Consider the following 19,429-nt stretch of genomic DNA (forward strand, 5'->3'; position numbering starts at 1 on the left):
TTTATTTCCGGGCTCTGTATCAGGAAAGTTTTTCGACTGGTTGTCCTGGAACAAGGACTGGCAATATCTCTTCCAAACGTCAGTTATATGGTTTAGCTCATTGACTACTCTACCATTACTATCTTCAATGGCCCAGGTCTTGGAAGGAAGTGTCTTTGTGATGGATCGAATTTTATGGTAGAGATCTCTAGACTCATGTCTATTTGCATGAGCATCGATTTCCTGACATATTTTGCAAAGATTTTGCATTTTTCATTATAATCCTTTCTGCAACCTGCTTGAATTTGTGCCGACAGTTTGTTTAAGTCATTAACGCCTGCACCTGTTGACTTTAGCGTGCGTCTCCGTTCGAAAAATTTTAAGGTATTATCTGACATCCAGTGCTGTCGCTTGTATGTTGCAGCTGAAGATCCAGAGATCGAAGCAGACTCTATTATTAGTTTTTTGGTTCGGTTCCACAAGCTCTCATTGTTGTTGTTTCGACGTGTTTAACTAATAAAATAATAGGTAACGTTAAAATGTAGACAATATGTGTTTAATTCTAATTTTGTATCAATAAATTTACAATATATTTCAGACTATTTTATAATAATTATGTTCTACGTGATATATCGATATCGAAATTATCCGACAATAGTTTATTTTCTTTTTTCTATTCTTCCCTTGGGTAACAATTTTAGAGGATGATACTTCAGTACTTTTTCGTAATTAAGTAAACACTGGAAGAACACAAAGTATACTTACTATGATACTATTTATTTCATAATATCTGGAGCAATAGTTGGATGGGAATTAAGGATTCTCAAAGGTATTATATTACGTATCTATTGCAGCAGCTATTAAATTTGACAATATGTCCATTTTAAATCAGTGACAGTGGTGCACTGTCAAATGTAGAGACTCGTAGACAGAGATTTGTTTCTTAGTCTACGAGACGACTTATGAAAAAAAATAGGTAGGTACGATGATCCCATAGATAATTATTATTTTTTAACTGGTTCGAAATCTTCATAACAAGAATTTCAGAGGGACAGATTTTTTATTTTTCACACAATTTTCACAACACCATGTATCATCAAGTTACAATTTAAAATAATGCAAGTAGGTATTTACAAAATACAACAATAACAAAATATGTAAATATAATAACAGTCGACGTCAATTTAAATAACCCGTACAAGTACAATGGGAGTACTATATAATGTACAACTCTCAACACCGACTGCTTCCATAAGGCGTAACTTCTGTTCTCCATGTCTTCTTTTACGATATATTTTACAACTCCGTAAGACCAAACTAAAACGAATTCCTTCATGTCTACAGATGAAATATCACAATTGTATATTACTTTGTCAGTTTCCGATAACTTGTTGTGTAGACTCAAAGTGTTCGCGTCGTGGAAGTTCCATTCATTGTTTTTGTAAATTGTCAAAACCGAAGAAAGTGATTGCACCAAATTGTATACCTTAATTAACCTAAAAATTAAAAAACATATCATTTAACATCATTCTCCTAATTTATATGATATAATACGTAATAATACTGTACTCGTACATACGTATAAAAAGACAACAATTATACTTTGCAACAAGGATTTACAATAATCTCAATAATCTATGACTTCAATTACAAATAAATGAAAATAGTAAGAAATATTTGTATATTGTTTATGTTTGTGTCCGTATGAACAGTGATACATAGGAGACTATTATTGTACTATATATGCTTGGTAAAACAAAGCACATAGGTATAGTATGTTCTTTGTTTTGTTTATTTAACTATCCACTAGACTAGGCATTGACTACTTAAACGTAGACATTTTTTTAACGCTATTATTCTTACTATTGGTATGGTGGTATGGTAGCACCATGTGAATGTCCCACTACTGCGCTAAGGCCTCCTCTCCCTTTTTGAGGAGAAGGTTTGGAGCTTATTCCACAAGGCTGCTCCAATGCAGGTTGGTGGAATAAACATGTGGCAGAATTTCAGTGAAATTAGGCACATGCAGGTTTCATCACGATGTTTTTCTTCACCGTAAAGCACGACATGAATTTTTATTACAAATTAAACACATGAAAATTCAGTGGTGCTTGCTCTGGTTTGAACCCACGGTCATCGGTTAAGATTCATGCATTTTTACTCTGGGCCATCTCGGCTTGATACTATTAGTTTTTTTGTTTTTTTTTTTTATTCCACTATATATTATTTACGTGATAATTGTGACTGACATAGACCCTACTCACACGTAGCCTTGTGGTGGACTGTAATCAACGATATTGGAATGAGACCATAGACAATTTAAATTTTTTATACTTTTGACATATTCCTCACAGAGATCTTTTTTTTTTTATAGAATAGGAAGGTGGACGAGCATATGGACCACCTGATGGTAAGTGGTCACCAAACGCCCTTAGACATTGGCATTGTAAAAAATGTCAACCATCGCTTATAGCCAATGCGCAGCCAACCTTGGGAACTAAGATTTTATGTCCCTTGTGCCTGTAATTACACTGGCTCACTCACCCTTCAAACCGGAACACAACAATATCAAGTATTGCTGTTTTGCGGTAGAATATCTGATGAGTGGGTGGTACCTACCCAGACGAGCTTGCACAAAGCCCTACCACCAGTAAAAAGATAAAAAGATCATAGATAATTTGCTAATTTTTAAAGATTTTATATATCACTAACAAAATCGGTCAAGAAGAAAATCATAGCGTCAACGGATTTTTTCTTCATCGAGTCTTTTTTATTATAAGAATGACACTCGTACATTAGTAATAATAATACCTTGCTTTTTGTCCAACCAACAAACAGCATCCATCAATTATAGCAGCAGGAATGTAATGTAATATCAGTGTTAGTATTAAGTACAGAAACTTGTATGGGGTAATAAATGCGCCACAATACCATAATGCTTTTGTTGGTATAAGAGCTCTTCCTTCATTATTCACGACATCCACAAGTTCCCCTGTAATATGGAAAGTACTCTTTTTATGTTATAGGTAGGCGGACGAGGAAATGGGCCCCCTGATGTTAAGTGGTCACTACCGCCCATTGACATTGGCGATGTAAGAAATATTAATCATTCCTTACATCGTCAATTCGCCACCAACCTTGGGAACTAAGATGTTATGTCCCTTCTGCCTGTAATTACTCTGGCTCACTCACTCTTCAAACCGGAACACAACACTACCAAGTACTGCTGTTTTGCGGCAGAAGAAGAAAAACCCAGACGAGCATGCACAGAGCCCTACCACCAGTAAATATATAATAATAAGTGTTATCAATTTTAATAGGTATTTTTAAGTTAATTTTAAACATGGTCTTACAAAATTTACACAGTTAAAAATTTGATTACAAAATTTAATAAAAGAAAAAAAAATAGCAACAAGTCGTCATTCATTATTGCGATATAATTCGTTTTCCTAAAATACTCACAGAAAGTCAGTGGATTTCTTTTGCCACTAACTGTATAAATAATTGGCTGTTGGTTTCCTGCTATATATCTGTCGTGTGTCTCCAACGCTGCAGTTATCATTGTATTGGTGACGATATCCACGGGTACAAAGTCGATTTTTATGTTATCAGCCAATAAAGTCCGTATAACGCCTAGTCCAAGTCCAAGTATTATCTGAAAAATAGTTATTTTTTTTATGTCGTAGGTAGACGAACGGGCAAATAGGTCACCTTATGAAAAGTGGTCACCAACGCCCATAGACATTGGCGATATTAACCATTCCTTACATCGCCAATGCGCCACCAACCTTGGGACCAAGATGTTATGATATTATGTCCCGTGTGAATAGACTGGCTCACTCACCATTCACACTGAAACGCAACAATACTAAGTCGATATTTAGCGGTAGAATATCTGATGAGTGGGTGGTACCTATCCAGACGGGCTTACACAAAGTCCTACCACCTAGTAAAATTAAATAAGTAGAATAATGATAGAACTTCTAGGCATATATTTTTTGGCTTCGCAGGGCAGATGTGATCGTTATCACTAATAGGCTTTCATGGGTGGAGGAGGCAAATTGGGGAAATCCATCGTTAATAAAACTTATTCTCAGAATTGGTAAAAAAGATTGGTCTTAAATATTTTGAGGAAAAATTGAAGTTGAGATAAAATATCAGCAACCGACTATTATCTAGAAAATCGATGTGGACATAAGTTAAGCGTATTGATCAGAAATGGGTGCAATCTAGCGGCGTGTTATAACAATGTATAATATAGGAACTTTCTCAATAAAATTACAATAAATTAAATTAAATTTTATTAAATGGCAAGACAACTTGCCGGTGAGGAACAGTCCGGGTTATGGGGCAACTCCGAGGCCGGTACCCAGACTGGCCTAGGCCAGTCAGGAGGAACCAGCTCTCTCTCTCAATGAAAAATACATGTACATGCAATTTTTAAGTGACCATTAAAACGGTGTCGAAGTCTATTAATTTCAACAAGATGCACCAACATCTATTTATATAGATTTGTTTTTGGCACATCAGATCTAATCTAATATAAGCTTTAATTATAAGACTGTTAGTATATATAAACGGTGGCTGCTCACCCCGCTTGGTCCATACGCATTTTTAACGTCAACCCATCCAAGCTTTGGTTCCCTGTACGCAGATACCACTGGAAGAAAAAGGCATGTTTTTGTTAGGAATATTTGGTTAGTAAAATATTAAATAATTAATTGTCTGTGATAAATGAAGAGTTAGTATATAAACATATTTGGCAGTACGCTAGTTGTTTGTGTTAGTAGAGTCTATGCCGATTGCCTGATTGCATATATGAGGTAAAATATGAGCAAATAACTAAGAATTAAGTCATATTTTACCAAATTAATTATGTTAATTAAAATTCTCTGCTTTTGCGTATTAGAAAACCACAAAACAATAAAACAAATTCCGTATGATTCATGATGTACAGATGTACGTTTTAACTTGAAAACTAGTATATACGACTAAATTGAGTGTATATACGATATTCTTTAACCTCTTACAAGGAATGTATCGTATTTCCTATCGGATAATACAGGATAACTAATGAAACAGAAGCTTCAAACGCTGATCAAATAATTTAATCAAATCCCAGTAATATGTGGAATGCAACCAGCTTTGGTAAATAACGTTGTTGTTAAGTTCGTTATCAGTAATTATAAAGGCTAAAGATAACAGAAAGCAATCGCTGAACTATTTGAATAAACATTCGGAAATATATATTGTGATGATAATTACGAAATATGCTTCTTATCCACTATGAGTATTTCGTTTACAATATTCCAATGTCAGGAGTATAAAAATTTAGATTTATATACTTCATGCGATTTGATAATTGTTCTACTATATTATGTACTGTAATCAGTTATTTATTAATATATTTTTATGTATAAAACAACACTATTCCAGACAACTGCTTATATCTATTTTAATTCGAAAGTTCTGATAACAACGCTTATATTCAAAACGTCATTTATCCATAATGAATACCGCAGATAATCTTAGATCTTGGCCAATGATGTCAAATGATCAATTCATGGTCAATGTTTATTTTACCTCCTGCCATTGGAATAGACTTGAGCGTGGCCACATGTCTATGGTACAGAGCCGACCGCCGTGTAACGGCACGCTGCCGCGCCGGAAGACGGAGATATTAACACATGCGAACTAAGCAACAGCAATAAATTGCGGTGCACCGTACACGGCACCGCGTTGCGGCACGACGCCGCGCCGTACTGTAGACATGGGGCCATGCCCTTAAGGTAGTTTCTGCAATTCTTTTGTTGTGATTACTTGGCTTTCTTATTGTTACGCATATTTTACCGATTGCTGGTCGAACGATGCAAATAGGCAAGCCTTCTCCCATGACTCTGACGAGCTCTTCAGCGACTGCTTTTGTGATTGCATAACTATTTGGCCATTGATCCATAAATCTTAAAAGTGAAAATAAAAATGTAAATAGTTGTTCTATTATTTATGAAACATCAAAACAAACCTTTAATTGGAAGGTCATGCCCAACTTATAATATAAACGCGTTTTAATTTAACCGAGCTGAAGCTAGTCATTTACGATCAATAGAAAATGGGACACAGTATTTTTGATACATATGACCACAGCAAATAGCAATTTTGTGCGATCATATACTCACGGTTCGATCATGGCATCAAGTTTATCGTCACCCACACTTTTAGCGAGTTGTATCATTGTTTCAGGAGGTATTGGACTCTGGTAGAAATCATCTTTAACATCTCCTTTAATACGATCCTTTGTGGCGTGGGAGTACGCTGTAGAAACGTGGACAACCGATCTAGGAGCATAGGTAATAATTAAATAAATATGGGAATTAAATAATTGCAATGCAAAAAATAAAACATGTATTTACATTACAATTATTTACATTTAGTACATAAATAAAATGCGTATATTCAAATAAAAAATAGCTACTGTAGAAATAATGACGGCGTGGTAGCAAAAATAACGGGGCATTTGCTCGTTGAATCGCAATTTTAATCCTCTCGCATGTGCTATATAAATGTGCTATTATTTAAAAGCTTTAGCGCACAAACGTTCGTCCATTCATTATTTGTTCATGTTATAAACATATTTAATTTCAGCCATAAAACCAATAATAACGACAATAAATGATAAGTCATTTACATGACCTGATGGTAGGGCTTTGTACAGGCCCGTCTGGGTGGAGTAGTACTCCCCCACTCACTTATCAGATATTCTGCCACTAAGCAGCAATACTTAGTATTGTGGGGTACAGAGACCCCTAGCCCCGGCGGTGGCCACTTACGGCGGGAGGAGAAGTTGTGAATAGCGCCAACGTTTTCTCACGCTCCCGCTCCGCGGCCTCCTTCTGCGACATGACATATTCGCAGAAAGAGACCATCTCCTTCCAGCACCTCTCGCTACCGATCATGACGTTTATCACGCTCGTCAGCGAGAGGTCTCCGCCTACAATGGCCGCCAGGGAATGGTGCAGAGGCCCTCATGTGGCACACTCAATCAGGGTGTGACGCGCTGTGTCCGAAGGCGGGCCGCTCTCGTAGCAGGAGGGTGTCACCTCCCGCCTCGCTATCCGGTGCAGGTAGCTACCGAAGCAATGCGTGTATGGTAAGTATCTACGTCACCCTGAATGTGAGTATGCCGTGATTCCATTCCACCCAGCGACTCAAGTGTGAAAATTATAGAGTAGATAATAATATAAAAATATTATATTAAATACTAACTTTAAATGCTTGCAAGCCTTAGCTAATTTTAGAATCTCTCTGGTCCCTTTAATGTTGGTGAAAGTCGCTATTTTAAGAGATTCGCGAAAATTTACGGACGCTGCAACGTGAAAAATTATGTTGACCTGAAATAATAATAAAAAAATAAACAGTTATTAATCTACAATTGACACAGACATACCAATAAAAGTGATTAAGATTTTAAAGTGGAATCCATTTTTACAGACAGGAACGTTGTCACATAACACTATGGAATGTCTTTAAAATAATATATATTGTTTCAGTTGGCACATTTCTGCACAACACGTTGCTATTAATATCGTGCTAGCCGGTAAAGAAAACCATCTGAGGAAACCTACGTGTGTCAGAGCTACATGTGTACCAACCCTGGAGTAGTGTGGTAGAGTAAGGTCCTAACCATTTCCTCAAAACGAAGATACCTTAGCCTATTAGTTAGATTTTTTACCATGGTCCATGGAATTCACGTTATTGGCTGACTGATAGAGAACCTTAGTAAAATCGCTCGTTACCTCATCACTCAGCCTCGCCCAGGTCTTATCATCAATACCCAGGTTATCTTCGCTAGAATCACCTTCTACAATCTCGAGTTTGTTAAAAGTTTGGCTGTTCCTTAAGTAGTTCTTCGAAAAGCTAAAATGAAAACATTTTACGTAATAAATACTATTGTCTTCTGCGTCGTTAGTCAAGTGGCTAGCTTGAATAGCAGAGTTTTATTAGTCTCTGTGTCTAGTCTCTTAATAGTCTATATTCGTATTTATTAATAAAAATAAAACTATTTACGGCCGCACATAATAAGGATCACTATAATAAAATTAAAACTAAAATTAAATTAATGGGCTCAGTGTGCTACTAAAACCTTTACAGCAAGCAGAGGCTCTCTGATTATCTGTGTTTCTGTTTCTCTTGCATGTGTGTGTATGTGTGTCTAAATTACACAAACTCCAAAAGACATGCTTCAAATTTTCCGCAGCATGTTGCTTTTAAGCAATGCTGATCTGAGATTATACTAACACTAGTTTTTTCCCACTGCTTCGCCTCGTGAGACGGTGAGGGGGTGTGTTAGCAATAGCAGGCTATTCCAAATTATAACCAAATCCGTCAAGCTGATTTTGTCCGTAATTGAATAACAAACATACAAACTTTAACATTTATAATATCTATTCATATTCGCATCGCAACATACCGGATCATCCAAAACAGCTTTAAGTCTTTCTTGGACAGCTTTCCCCTTCTTTACTCGGAGCAACATGTAGACTTTTCTAACATTAGATGATCTAATGAAAAAAATAATTGCTCTCAGGATAAGGGCAAACTTTGCAAACATTACATATTGTATAAAGTTGACGAATGAATGGCATTTATTTTATTGCCAAGCAACAGAGGCAGGGATCCTGTTCTAAAACCGTCATTGCCCCACAAATAAGTTACTATATATATGTACTGTACTATGCAGGTTGACTGCCTCGTTGGTCTACTGGCTAGATATAAGACCGCTGACCTGGAGGTCCTTTGTTCAATCGGGCCAACTTGACCTGGGATTTTTATTGGTAAAAAATTATTTGGTTTTTCTGTTAGAAAATTTTCAGTCCGCAGCCCGGGGTTATGAAGTGTGTACACGCCCGTACCTCGGAAACCTCTTTCTGAACGACTAGCGCCTGAACTCTTTCCGGTTATGTCGGATAGCCTTCCCATCGGATTATGAGAGCTAGAGATAGAGAGTGCACCTATGTTTGCGCACACACTTGTGCACTATAATATCTCCTGCGCAGTTAGCTAATCTCTCTTTAGGCTGTTGTGGCCGAAATCGATCTGGAGGACCTTACTATGCAGTACCATTAAAACAAATAGAATTATTCAAAAAAAGAAATTAAAACTCTAAATACCTAAAGATTTTCTCGATCATGTGTTTGCCAACAAATCCTGACCCGCCAGTAACAAAGACCACAGCGTTGTCGTAAAACTTTTGGACTGAAGAGTCTCCGCTTGAAATTGCCTTCTTAATTGCGTCATTCGTTGCTCGCGCTTCTTCTTGAATAGCTTCGATGATCCTCATCTTGTCTAAAACAATAATATGACAAAAATATTTATGATATAATAACTAACTGTATAATAACTAGCTGTAAAATTGGCCATGAGAAAAACATTAGTCCCTATTCCGACATACTTGATTTTCTGTCTCTGTGATTTATTTACTGTGACTGCAAACGATACCTTCCCAGGAAATTGTATCCTCTTAAAACTTAAAGTTAAATTTGTGAATTAAAAAAAAGTACTTATTATGAAGTAACTAACTAATTATAAATTTAACAAAACAATGAGAATAAAATATATGAGGCGACGTAATGAAATACCTACCTAACCTATAAACTTTATTTACAAAATTATTTACAAATCGAAAACAAATGCTTAAGTACGAGTGTTTTCAAACTACCTATTAACTACCTGTTGAAATATCACAAAACTATAAAAAGGTACTTAAAACTGTCTATGATCTAATCACGATATTTTTCATAAGAATTAATGCCATGTTGCAAAAACAAGCGCACAAAGTGTAGAAGATGTTGCCGTTCTCATATTGGACTATAAAGCCTCAACCGCAGACATGGTCCCTGATATTCCATTGATTCAACTTAAATGGTCCGCGACACCGTGTATGGTTACAAAATTATTTCGCGGTTTTTTTCTCGAAATGAGTCCAAAGGAAAAGTCAAGTCTATAGGGTCCCTGCAGGTTGTTGAAGTCGGTTCCAACATAACGTTTCTTTTAATCAATATTTAGCCAAATACAGAATAATGGATATCATTCTTACCTTTCCAACGACGTCGCACTTGATTCTCGAAATTAGAAAGCGAGAGACGTTAACAATAAACCGAATTTATTTTTTGCCCCCTTTTATATCGATATAGTTAAAGGCAAGTTTAAGTTTAATTATGAAAACAATGTTCCGTCACATTTGAAATAGCAAAACACAATACAATGTTATATATATATATATATTATCGTCTAGGTAGGAGAATGCTTTCACAACAGACATAGATTGTTAGGGGCGGAGATATGCTGGGTAGCGAGAGGTGTTGTAAGAGGATGGTCTCCTTCGAAACGTCATGTCGCCGAAGGAGGCTGCGGGCCAGGTGCACGAGGAGAGTGCCTCAACTGACTCGCTTTGCTGAAAAAGACCGGGTAGGAGGCCAACCGTCGAGGCGCAAGCTATTCCATGACGCTCGAGTTTTACGACCACCCCTCCCCCACTTCATGGGGGACACGCGAAAGGCGTTTTTAAGCGAGAAGAAAGTACGTCTTTTGGTTAAATTTCTTTCGGGCCATCTGACTTTTGAAAGATTATATACATATATTATAGTTTTAGATTTTTTTCTGGTTCTCTTTTTAGTTGATACGATTATTTCAACACAAGGAAGTAGAGGGTAGCGGGGGAGAGGGGGCATGAAGTGACTGTATAGGAGAGCGACACGCCGTTTGCCGTCACGACTTACGAGTCGCTTGCCTCCTAAGTGCGCCACTGATATAAAAAAATTTATTTGACTTATTGCTAGTAACGGAACGCTAACTATAATAAATACGTTAACGGAAGTTTTTTATGTAATGAAAATCTAGTTTTATTAAACACGTATGCTTTGAAATGACATTGGGTCATATTTCTATTTCCATCCAATTTAAATTTAAACATTTTATTTGCAATTCAAATGAGCATTATGTACGTTAACATTCTGGACAACAGTTTCTAGTACTTATGTTTAGTTTTATGTAATCACAAAGAAATATATATAAATACAAAGATTATAATAATATTAATTTACGTATCGCGCGAGAAAATCAAATTAGTAACTAGTGAGTTTAACGTTAATATAATCTTGGAAAACGACGAATTTAATTTCTGATAAAATCCATATATATATATATATATATATATATATATATATATATATAACTTTCCGATATTATTTGTAGTTATTTAGTTTATGTCGACCGAACGATATCGAACTCAATTCTCGAATCTAGATACTGAATGCAAGTGACGTTGATAAATATAGTCTGGCAAGTTTATGATTAACATTTAAGATAATGTTCCGTGTGATTTAAATTTTTTTTATAGTATAGGAAGGCGGACGAGCATATGGGCCACCTGATGGTAAGTGGTCACCAACGGCCATAGACATTGGCGTTGTAAGAAATGTTAACCATCGTTTACATGGCCAATGCACCACCAACCTTGGGAACTAAGATGTTATGTCCCTTGTGCCTGTAATTACACTGGCTAACTACCCCTTCAATTCAAGTACTGCATATTACATACGTATTACAATTTTCTTGAATGTCATTAATTAAAACTGCTTTCTTGCCTCATGTCCACTCTCCACCACCACTCTCTAATCTCTTGTGTGTGCGTTACGCATATATGTATACTCATACTCACTTCGTTCCTAATATATTATTATAATTTAATAAGAAATATATATTAATTTTATGACCCATTTAATGCGTTTGCTTAATTAAAATTCTTTCAAAGACCGTTAATTTCAATGTTTCACATCCGCTAGGCATCTCGGTACAAATTTAAGAATATATTTTCCAGTGTAATCGAAATTCTGATTATCTGGAAGAAAGATGAAGTCTTTAAGATACTCAGCTGGATGTAGGGAGTCCACAAGGGCTTAGAATATGCGTGTCCTAAGGGCGCGACGTCGGGAAGGAGGTAATCTTAATCAGATTAGATTAGTGGAGAGAGAGCTTTATTATAAAATTAAAATTGTAAAATGACGAGTCAAAAGTTGCGACAGTCTCTATGAATAAAGTATATATTTTAAATTTTAACAAATCACAAATCGCGACATAACCTACTTATCGTTTGAGAACCAGAAACAAAATGGGATTCGGAGATTTGACTTGCGTCTTTTTTTATTTAAGCATTTTTATAGAGATTGATTAACAGCCTCGTTGGTCTATTTATATATTAATTTTGTAGTCACAAATAAGGCCGCAGATGCGGAGGTCCTGGATTACCCATAGCCCAGGTCCATATACCCCAGGTCGGGCCAATAAAAAGTTATTGAGTTTTTCTGTCTCTAAGTAGCAGCCCGGAGTCTGGAAGTTTCAAGTGTACACACTCCCGTGCCCGGAAAGCACGTAAAGCCGTTGGTCCTGCGCTTGAACTCTTTCCGGTCATGTCGTAATGCCATCCCATCGAATTATGAGAGTAAGGGAATAGAAAGTGCACCTGTGTTTGCGCACAAACTTGTGCACTATAATATCTCCTTCGTAGTTGACTAATCTCTTTTGAGATTGGCCGCCATGGCTGAAATTGTCCGATTGTCTTGCTTATTTAAGTACTCACTTCTTCTTCGATCTTATCAAAGATATTTGGAAAGTTAAATACTTTTTTAATATGACATATTCATAATAAATCCAGTTTTCGCAGATGTACAAAATCTTTCATGTAATAACATGAAAGATTGGGTGTATTGTAATGTATTGGGTTTTTGTTGATTTAAAATCTCACGGAACATTATATTGATATGTAAACTTAAACTTGCCTCGTATTTTACTGATATAAAAGGAAATGAAAAATATATTCGTTTTATTGTTAACGTCAATTGCATTCGTTATTTAGCTTCGAGGATCGAATCCGTAAGGTAAGTTTCTCATTCAGTACCCTGTTTGCCTAAATATTGGTTAGATTTTTTTTTATAAAAGCAAAATCGACTTCAAAATGCCTTTCGGAACTGTAGACTTGATTTAATTTAAACAACTTTAAATAATATTAAATTTATTATAATATTATTCCTCACGATGTTTTCCTTCACCGTTAAGCACGAGATGAATTATAAACACAAATTAAGCACATGAAAATTCAGTGGTGCTTGCCCGGGTTTGAACCCACGATCATCGGTTAAGATTCACGCGTTCTTACCACTAGGCCATCTCGGCTATTTTCTTCGATAAATTTATTTTATTCTACGTAATCGATAAATATTATTTACAGTACAGTAACAGCCTGTTAATGTCCCACTGCTGGGCTAAGGCCTCCTCTCCCTTTTGAGGAGAAGGTTTGGAGCTTATTCCACCACGCTGCTCCAATGCGGGTTGGTAGAATACACATGTGGTAGAATTTCATTGAAATAAGACACATACAAGTTTCCTCACGATGTTTTCCTTCACCGCCGAGCACGAGATAAATTATAAAAACAAATTAATCATAAAAAAATTCAGTGATGCTTGGCTGGGTAACCCGATATCAGCGGTTAAAATTCAGGCGTTCTTAACGTCTAACATCTCGGCATCACTCGTTCGATTCCCTTAATATTATGCAGTATTTATAAATATTTTCTCATTTATATTTTTAAAAATGTATTTTTTATATTTATTATGTAAAATATTTTAATTTCAGCTTTTCGAGGAACTTTTTATGGAACAACCGAACTTTGTTAACAAACTCGAGATTGTTGAAGGCGATTCTAGCGAAGATAAACTCGGTATTGATGTGAAGACTTGGGCGAGGCTGAGTGATGAGGTAACGATGACATTTTTTGATGAATAAATAAAGAATATTTGGACGGGTACATTTCATGTTAATATTAAGGCTTAACAGCCTGTGAATCTCACACTGTTTAACTAAGGCTCTTAAATCTCCTCTCCTTTTGAGGATAAGGATTGAGGGTTACTGCACCATTGGTTGGTAGAAGCATATGTGGCTTTGACATATGCAGGTTTCCTAAATATTTTTTTCTTTAACGCAGAGTAAGAGGTGAAATGGACCGCGTTGGTCAGAAATGTTCCAACCCAAGCGTTATAATATAACGTTTTTATTTGTTTAATTTTATACTATTATTTCAGGTCAACGTAATATTTCACGTTGCAGAGAGATGCTTAAATTAGCTCAAGTTTGCAAACACTTAAAGTTAGTTAATATTTATACTATTATATACTTTATAATGTTAAACAAAGTAATTGTACTAACCCTTTCAATAAATATTAGAATTAGTGCTTACTTCAAATTATTCATTGAGTCATTTCTCTGGAACATAAATAACAAAATCGAAATTGTACCTAATAAAATTAAAATCACTTTGAATATAATTAATTTCAAAACTGAGGAAGGAGCTTTTAACTACTTCTTTAATTCGTCAATTCGTCTTATAAAAATTTATAATATAACTTTGTGCTGCAATTATTACATTTTTTTTATTATTACCTATGTTCGTAGATCGGTTGTCCACGTCTCTACAGCGTACTCCCACGCCATAAAGAATCGTATTAAAGGAGATGTTAAAGAGGATTTTTACCAGAGTCCTATACCAACAAACAATGATACAACTCGCTGAATGTGTGGATGATGATAAACTTGATGCCATGATCGAACCGTGAGTATAAGATCGTATAAAATTACTATTTACTGCGTCCAAATGTATCAAAAAGTATTTTCCATCTTCTATTTAGCACTTTCGATAGTCTAACGTCGTTTCGATTTATGTCTGGTTACAATATTTAAGAAACGATTTATTAAATATCAGCTTAGTCGTTATGCTCATTGCCAATTTGTTAAAGATATAGCTTATAGGATTTCCATGGTGAAATAAAATATATCAATATAATAAGTATTCATATTTTTATTTTTCATTTTTAAGATTTATGGATCAATGGGCAAATAGTTATGCAATCACAAAAGCAGTCGCTGAAGAGCTCGTCAGAGTCATGGGAGAAGGCTTGCCTATTTGTATCTCTCGACCAGCAATCGGTAAAATATGCGTAACAATAAGAAAGCCAAGAAATCACAACAAAATAATTGCAGAAACTACCTTAAGGGCGTGGCCCCATGTCTACAGTACGGCGCGGCGTCGTGCCGCAACGCGGTGCCGTGTACGGTGCACCGCAATTTATTGCTGTTGCTTAGTTTGCATGTGTTAATATCTCCGTCTCCCGGCGCGGCAGCGTGCCGTTACACGGCGGTCGGCTCCGTACCATAGACATGTGGCCACGCTCAAGTCTATTCCAATGGCAGGAATTAAAATAAACTTTGACCTTGAATTGATCATTGGATTTCATTGTGTGAGCAGCCGTAATTACTATAAAATTAATCCTATTATAAAACTCATATTGGAGAAGAGCCGATGAGCTAACTTCTACCGTTACGAAAACGAAATATTATGTAATATAAAAATGTCGAAAAATGTTGAGATATTGAGAAAGTGTTTACCAAACTGGTAATGAAATTACAAGGAATTCTCCTCATTTACCTTCTCCCTCCTTCTTCACGTCTACTTCCTAGAGCCCGAAGTTGATTGCAAGTTCTATCGTTATACTACTTTTAAATTTTTAGGTAATTCTTGGAGTATCTCTAGGCGTTGTACGTGTGTTTTGGAATAATTTGAAAATAAAAATCGATTTCGTACCTGTGGATATCGTAACCAATACTATGATAACTGCAGCGGTGGAGACCCACGACAGATCTATAGCAGGAAACCAACAGCTAATGGTTTATACAGTTAGTGGCAAAAGAAATCCACTGACTTTCGGTAAGTATTGTATGAAGCGAATTGCCTTCGAAATAATTATTTTCGTGTTATAAGGATTTATTCTAAGTACCAAATCTTTGTGATCTGTAACATATTTTTTATCCCCAATTTTGAAAGTTATGTAGAACTGCTATGATTTACTCATGCTAGAAATATTTGTACTTAAGATTTTATTTTATTTGAGTTTTTGTAAGCAATATAAATTTTATAATGATATAACTGACAGACCGAATATCTCAGTTCCCAAGGTTGGTAGCGCATTGGCGATGTAAGGAATAGTTATTATTTCTTACATCGCCAATGTCTATGAGCGGTGATAACCACTTATCATCAGGTAAGTGCTCCATCCAAGTCCCAGATGCTCGTCCACCTGCCTACATAATAAAAAAAAAATTGAGCCAAATCGTATAAAATATAATATCCGCATTACAGGGGAACTCGTGAATATTATGAAAAATGAATCAAGGGCTCTTGTACCTACAAAAGCATTATGGTACTGCGGCACATTTGATACCCCATATAAGTTTCTCTACTTAATACTAACATTGATATTACATTACATTCCTGCTGTTATAATTGATGGATGCTGTTTGTTGATTGGACAAAAAGCAAGGTATTATTAATACGTTTGTAAGACTTTAAACATAGAGCCAAATTGATAAAAAAAAAATCGCTTGATCCTTTGTTGTTGATGGTTTCTTGAATGATTTCGGCCACACGGACATTTTGTTGGACTAGCCAACTGAGCAGAACATATTAAAGTAAAGGCATGTGTACGCAAAGTGCCATCGGCTTATGAGTGATAAGCCGATGGGACGGCAAATCCGAACGGAAATCATTCAGACGCAGAGCGAAATTTATATACAGGAGTGTACACACTGCTAATTCCAAACTATTAGAAGTGAAGCGAAGTTCTCGACAGAAAAACCCAAGAAATACTTTTGGAATCTTAAAAGCTAACCACTAGACCAAAAACGGAGCGATTGTGTCATACAAATTAGGGGAACGATTTTAGATAATGTGTTTTTTTTTTAATTTTCAGGTTATTTAAGGTACACAATTTGGTGCAATCCCTTTCGTCGGCGTTAGCGTATTTCACAAACAATGAATGGAACTTCCACGACGCGAACACTCTGAGTCTACACAACAAGTTATCGGAAACTGACAAAGTAATATACAATTGTGATATTTCATCTGTAGACATGAAGGAATTCGTTTTAGTTTGGTGTTACGGAGTTGTAAAATATATCGTAAAAGAAGACATGGAGAACAGAAGTTACGCCTTATGGAAGCAGTCGGTGTTGAGAATAGTACATTATATAGTACTCCCATTGTACTTGTACGGGTTATTTAAACTGACGTCGGCTGTCATTAGTTTATATATTTTGTTGTTGTCATGTTTTGTAAGTACTTATTTGTATTATTTTAAATTGGTACTTTGCGATACATGGTCATGTGAAAACTCTGTTTTATGGCATCCACAGTATTTGGTCCCGATTTTGCAAGACCAAATAAGCGAATAAATCTTATTAATTGATAAAGATTTCGATTGTAATTTGCCACAAGTATGTCCACTGGACCGTAAAATATATGATCGTTAAATATAAAGTAATGTAAGACAAAAACTATTTGTTAGGGATATGTCAACATTTGTCGCCGAGATGGCCCAGTGGTTAGAATCTTAACCGATGATCAAGGGTTGGAACTCAGGCAAGCACCACTGATTTTCATATGCTTAATTTGTGTTTATAATTCATCTCGCACTTGACAGTGAAGGAAAACGTCGTGAGGAAACCTGCATGTGTCTAATTTCACTGAAATTCTGTCACATGTGTATTTCACCAACCCAATATAATAAATAATATAATAATAAATAAAACAACATGAATGATAAACATTTAATACATAATATAATAAAACACTATTACATAATCCGTATCCGTAACAGCCTGTGAATGTCCCACTGCTGGGCTAAAGGCCTCCTCTCCTCTTTTTGATGAGAAGGTTTGGAGCTTATTCCACCACGCTGCTCCAATGCGGGTTGGTAGAATTCACATGTGGCAGAATTTCAGTGAAATTAGACACATGCAGGTTTCCTCACGATGTTTTCCTTCACCGTAAAGCACGAGATGAATTATAATCACAAATTAAGCACATGCAAATTCAGTGGTGCTTGCCCGGGTTTCAACCCACGATCATCGGTTAAGATTCACGCGTTCTTACCACTGGGCCATCTCGGCTTTTTCTATTACATAAGAACGACTACAAATACGTAATTATATAATAACCGAATACAGAGCTACACTATTCTTTAAAAAGACACTACGTACGTCACTCGTGTAGGACACGCTTAATTAAATGTTATAATCATTATAGCCAAATAGTTTCCGCCCGAATAGGGAGGGGGGGGGCGGTTCTGGTAGGTGTTGATACCCTACGTCCTTTTCTATATGTCATACCCGTGATAACGTGTATGCAAAATCTAATAAATGACAATCGGTGGAGTCGTTCAACAAGCTTGAAAAAATAAACAAATTTACACATTAATAAAAAAAAAATTCAACACACACACATATACTTGCGTGCACGCATACATAACCATGGACATCATATTTGTTCCATTTTTTATTTTTATTATTTCTTACTTCTTACTTTATACATTTATTTTTCTTTCATTGTTTCATTCATATAAACGGGAGTGGCGGCCTGGTGTCTTGTAGAACAGCTTATCTATTGCAAGCACCAGTCTTCACGTTTATAATTGATATTTAAATGTTAAATGTCAATTTGTAAACTTTTTGTGAAGAAATAAATAAAATATATATTTTTTTAAATCTATCTTTTATATTTCCCTTTTAACAGGGATAACTTAAATTATTATTATTATAACAGGATGTCGTATACCTGACATTTCACGATATTCTGCGGTGAGTTACGAATTTCTCCATCCAGAATAGCTCTATAAAGATTTATATAATAATAATATCCTGAAACATTTTTCACACACGGTCAACTGATCCCAAATTAAGCAGAACTTGTACTATGGAAACCAGACAACTGATATACTACAACTTTTGTAAATACATACTTGTATATATAATTACACCCAGACTCAGGACAAACAGACATGTTCATGCGCAAAAATATTTGTACTGGGTGGGAATCGAACCCACAACCTTCGGCGTGAAAGGCAAGCGTCCACTAATCACGCCAACCGGATCGTCAGATTTATATGGATTTATTATATACTAGCAGAAGCTGCGGCCTCGCCATCTTGGAATTCAGTTTGTGACGAAAATTCTTCAAAATCTGCATTTCATCTTTCACAATGCGTATTTGAATTATACACATAAAATATTTAAATAGCTTGTAACTCACAAATAGCCATATTAATTTAAAAAGAGGCAGTTCTTTAAAAATCACATAGATAATATATAATTTTTATGTTATAATCCCAACACTTGTTGACTTCTAGAAGTTAGATTATAGTCCATACATACATATGTATATAAAAGTACCAAATTTATATTTTTATTTTTAATTGTCTATGGTGTCATCTTAATATCTTTGATTATATAGTATTGACAGAACGTCACAAGGCTACGTGTGAGTGGGGTCTAGCCATCATAACTCTGTGA

The 19,429-nt window shown here is 35.7% G+C and overlaps 1 protein-coding gene across 1 annotated transcript in view; it reads left to right on the forward strand.

Moving 5' to 3' along the window:
• The window catches only part of LOC126778731 (fatty acyl-CoA reductase wat-like), an 81,700-nt gene extending 64,394 nt beyond the window's left edge, over positions 1-17,306 (forward strand). Inside the window, exons 10-11 of the mRNA XM_050502353.1 lie at positions 16,834-17,151; positions 17,276-17,306. Coding sequence (XP_050358310.1) covers positions 16,834-17,151; positions 17,276-17,306 — 349 coding nt within the window. The remainder of the gene's footprint in view (positions 1-16,833; positions 17,152-17,275) is intronic.
• The last annotated feature ends 2,123 nt before the right edge of the window (positions 17,307-19,429 follow it).

This window comes from Nymphalis io, chromosome 27, assembly GCF_905147045.1.
Source record: "Nymphalis io chromosome 27, ilAglIoxx1.1, whole genome shotgun sequence".
NCBI lineage: Eukaryota > Metazoa > Arthropoda > Insecta > Lepidoptera > Nymphalidae > Nymphalis > Nymphalis io.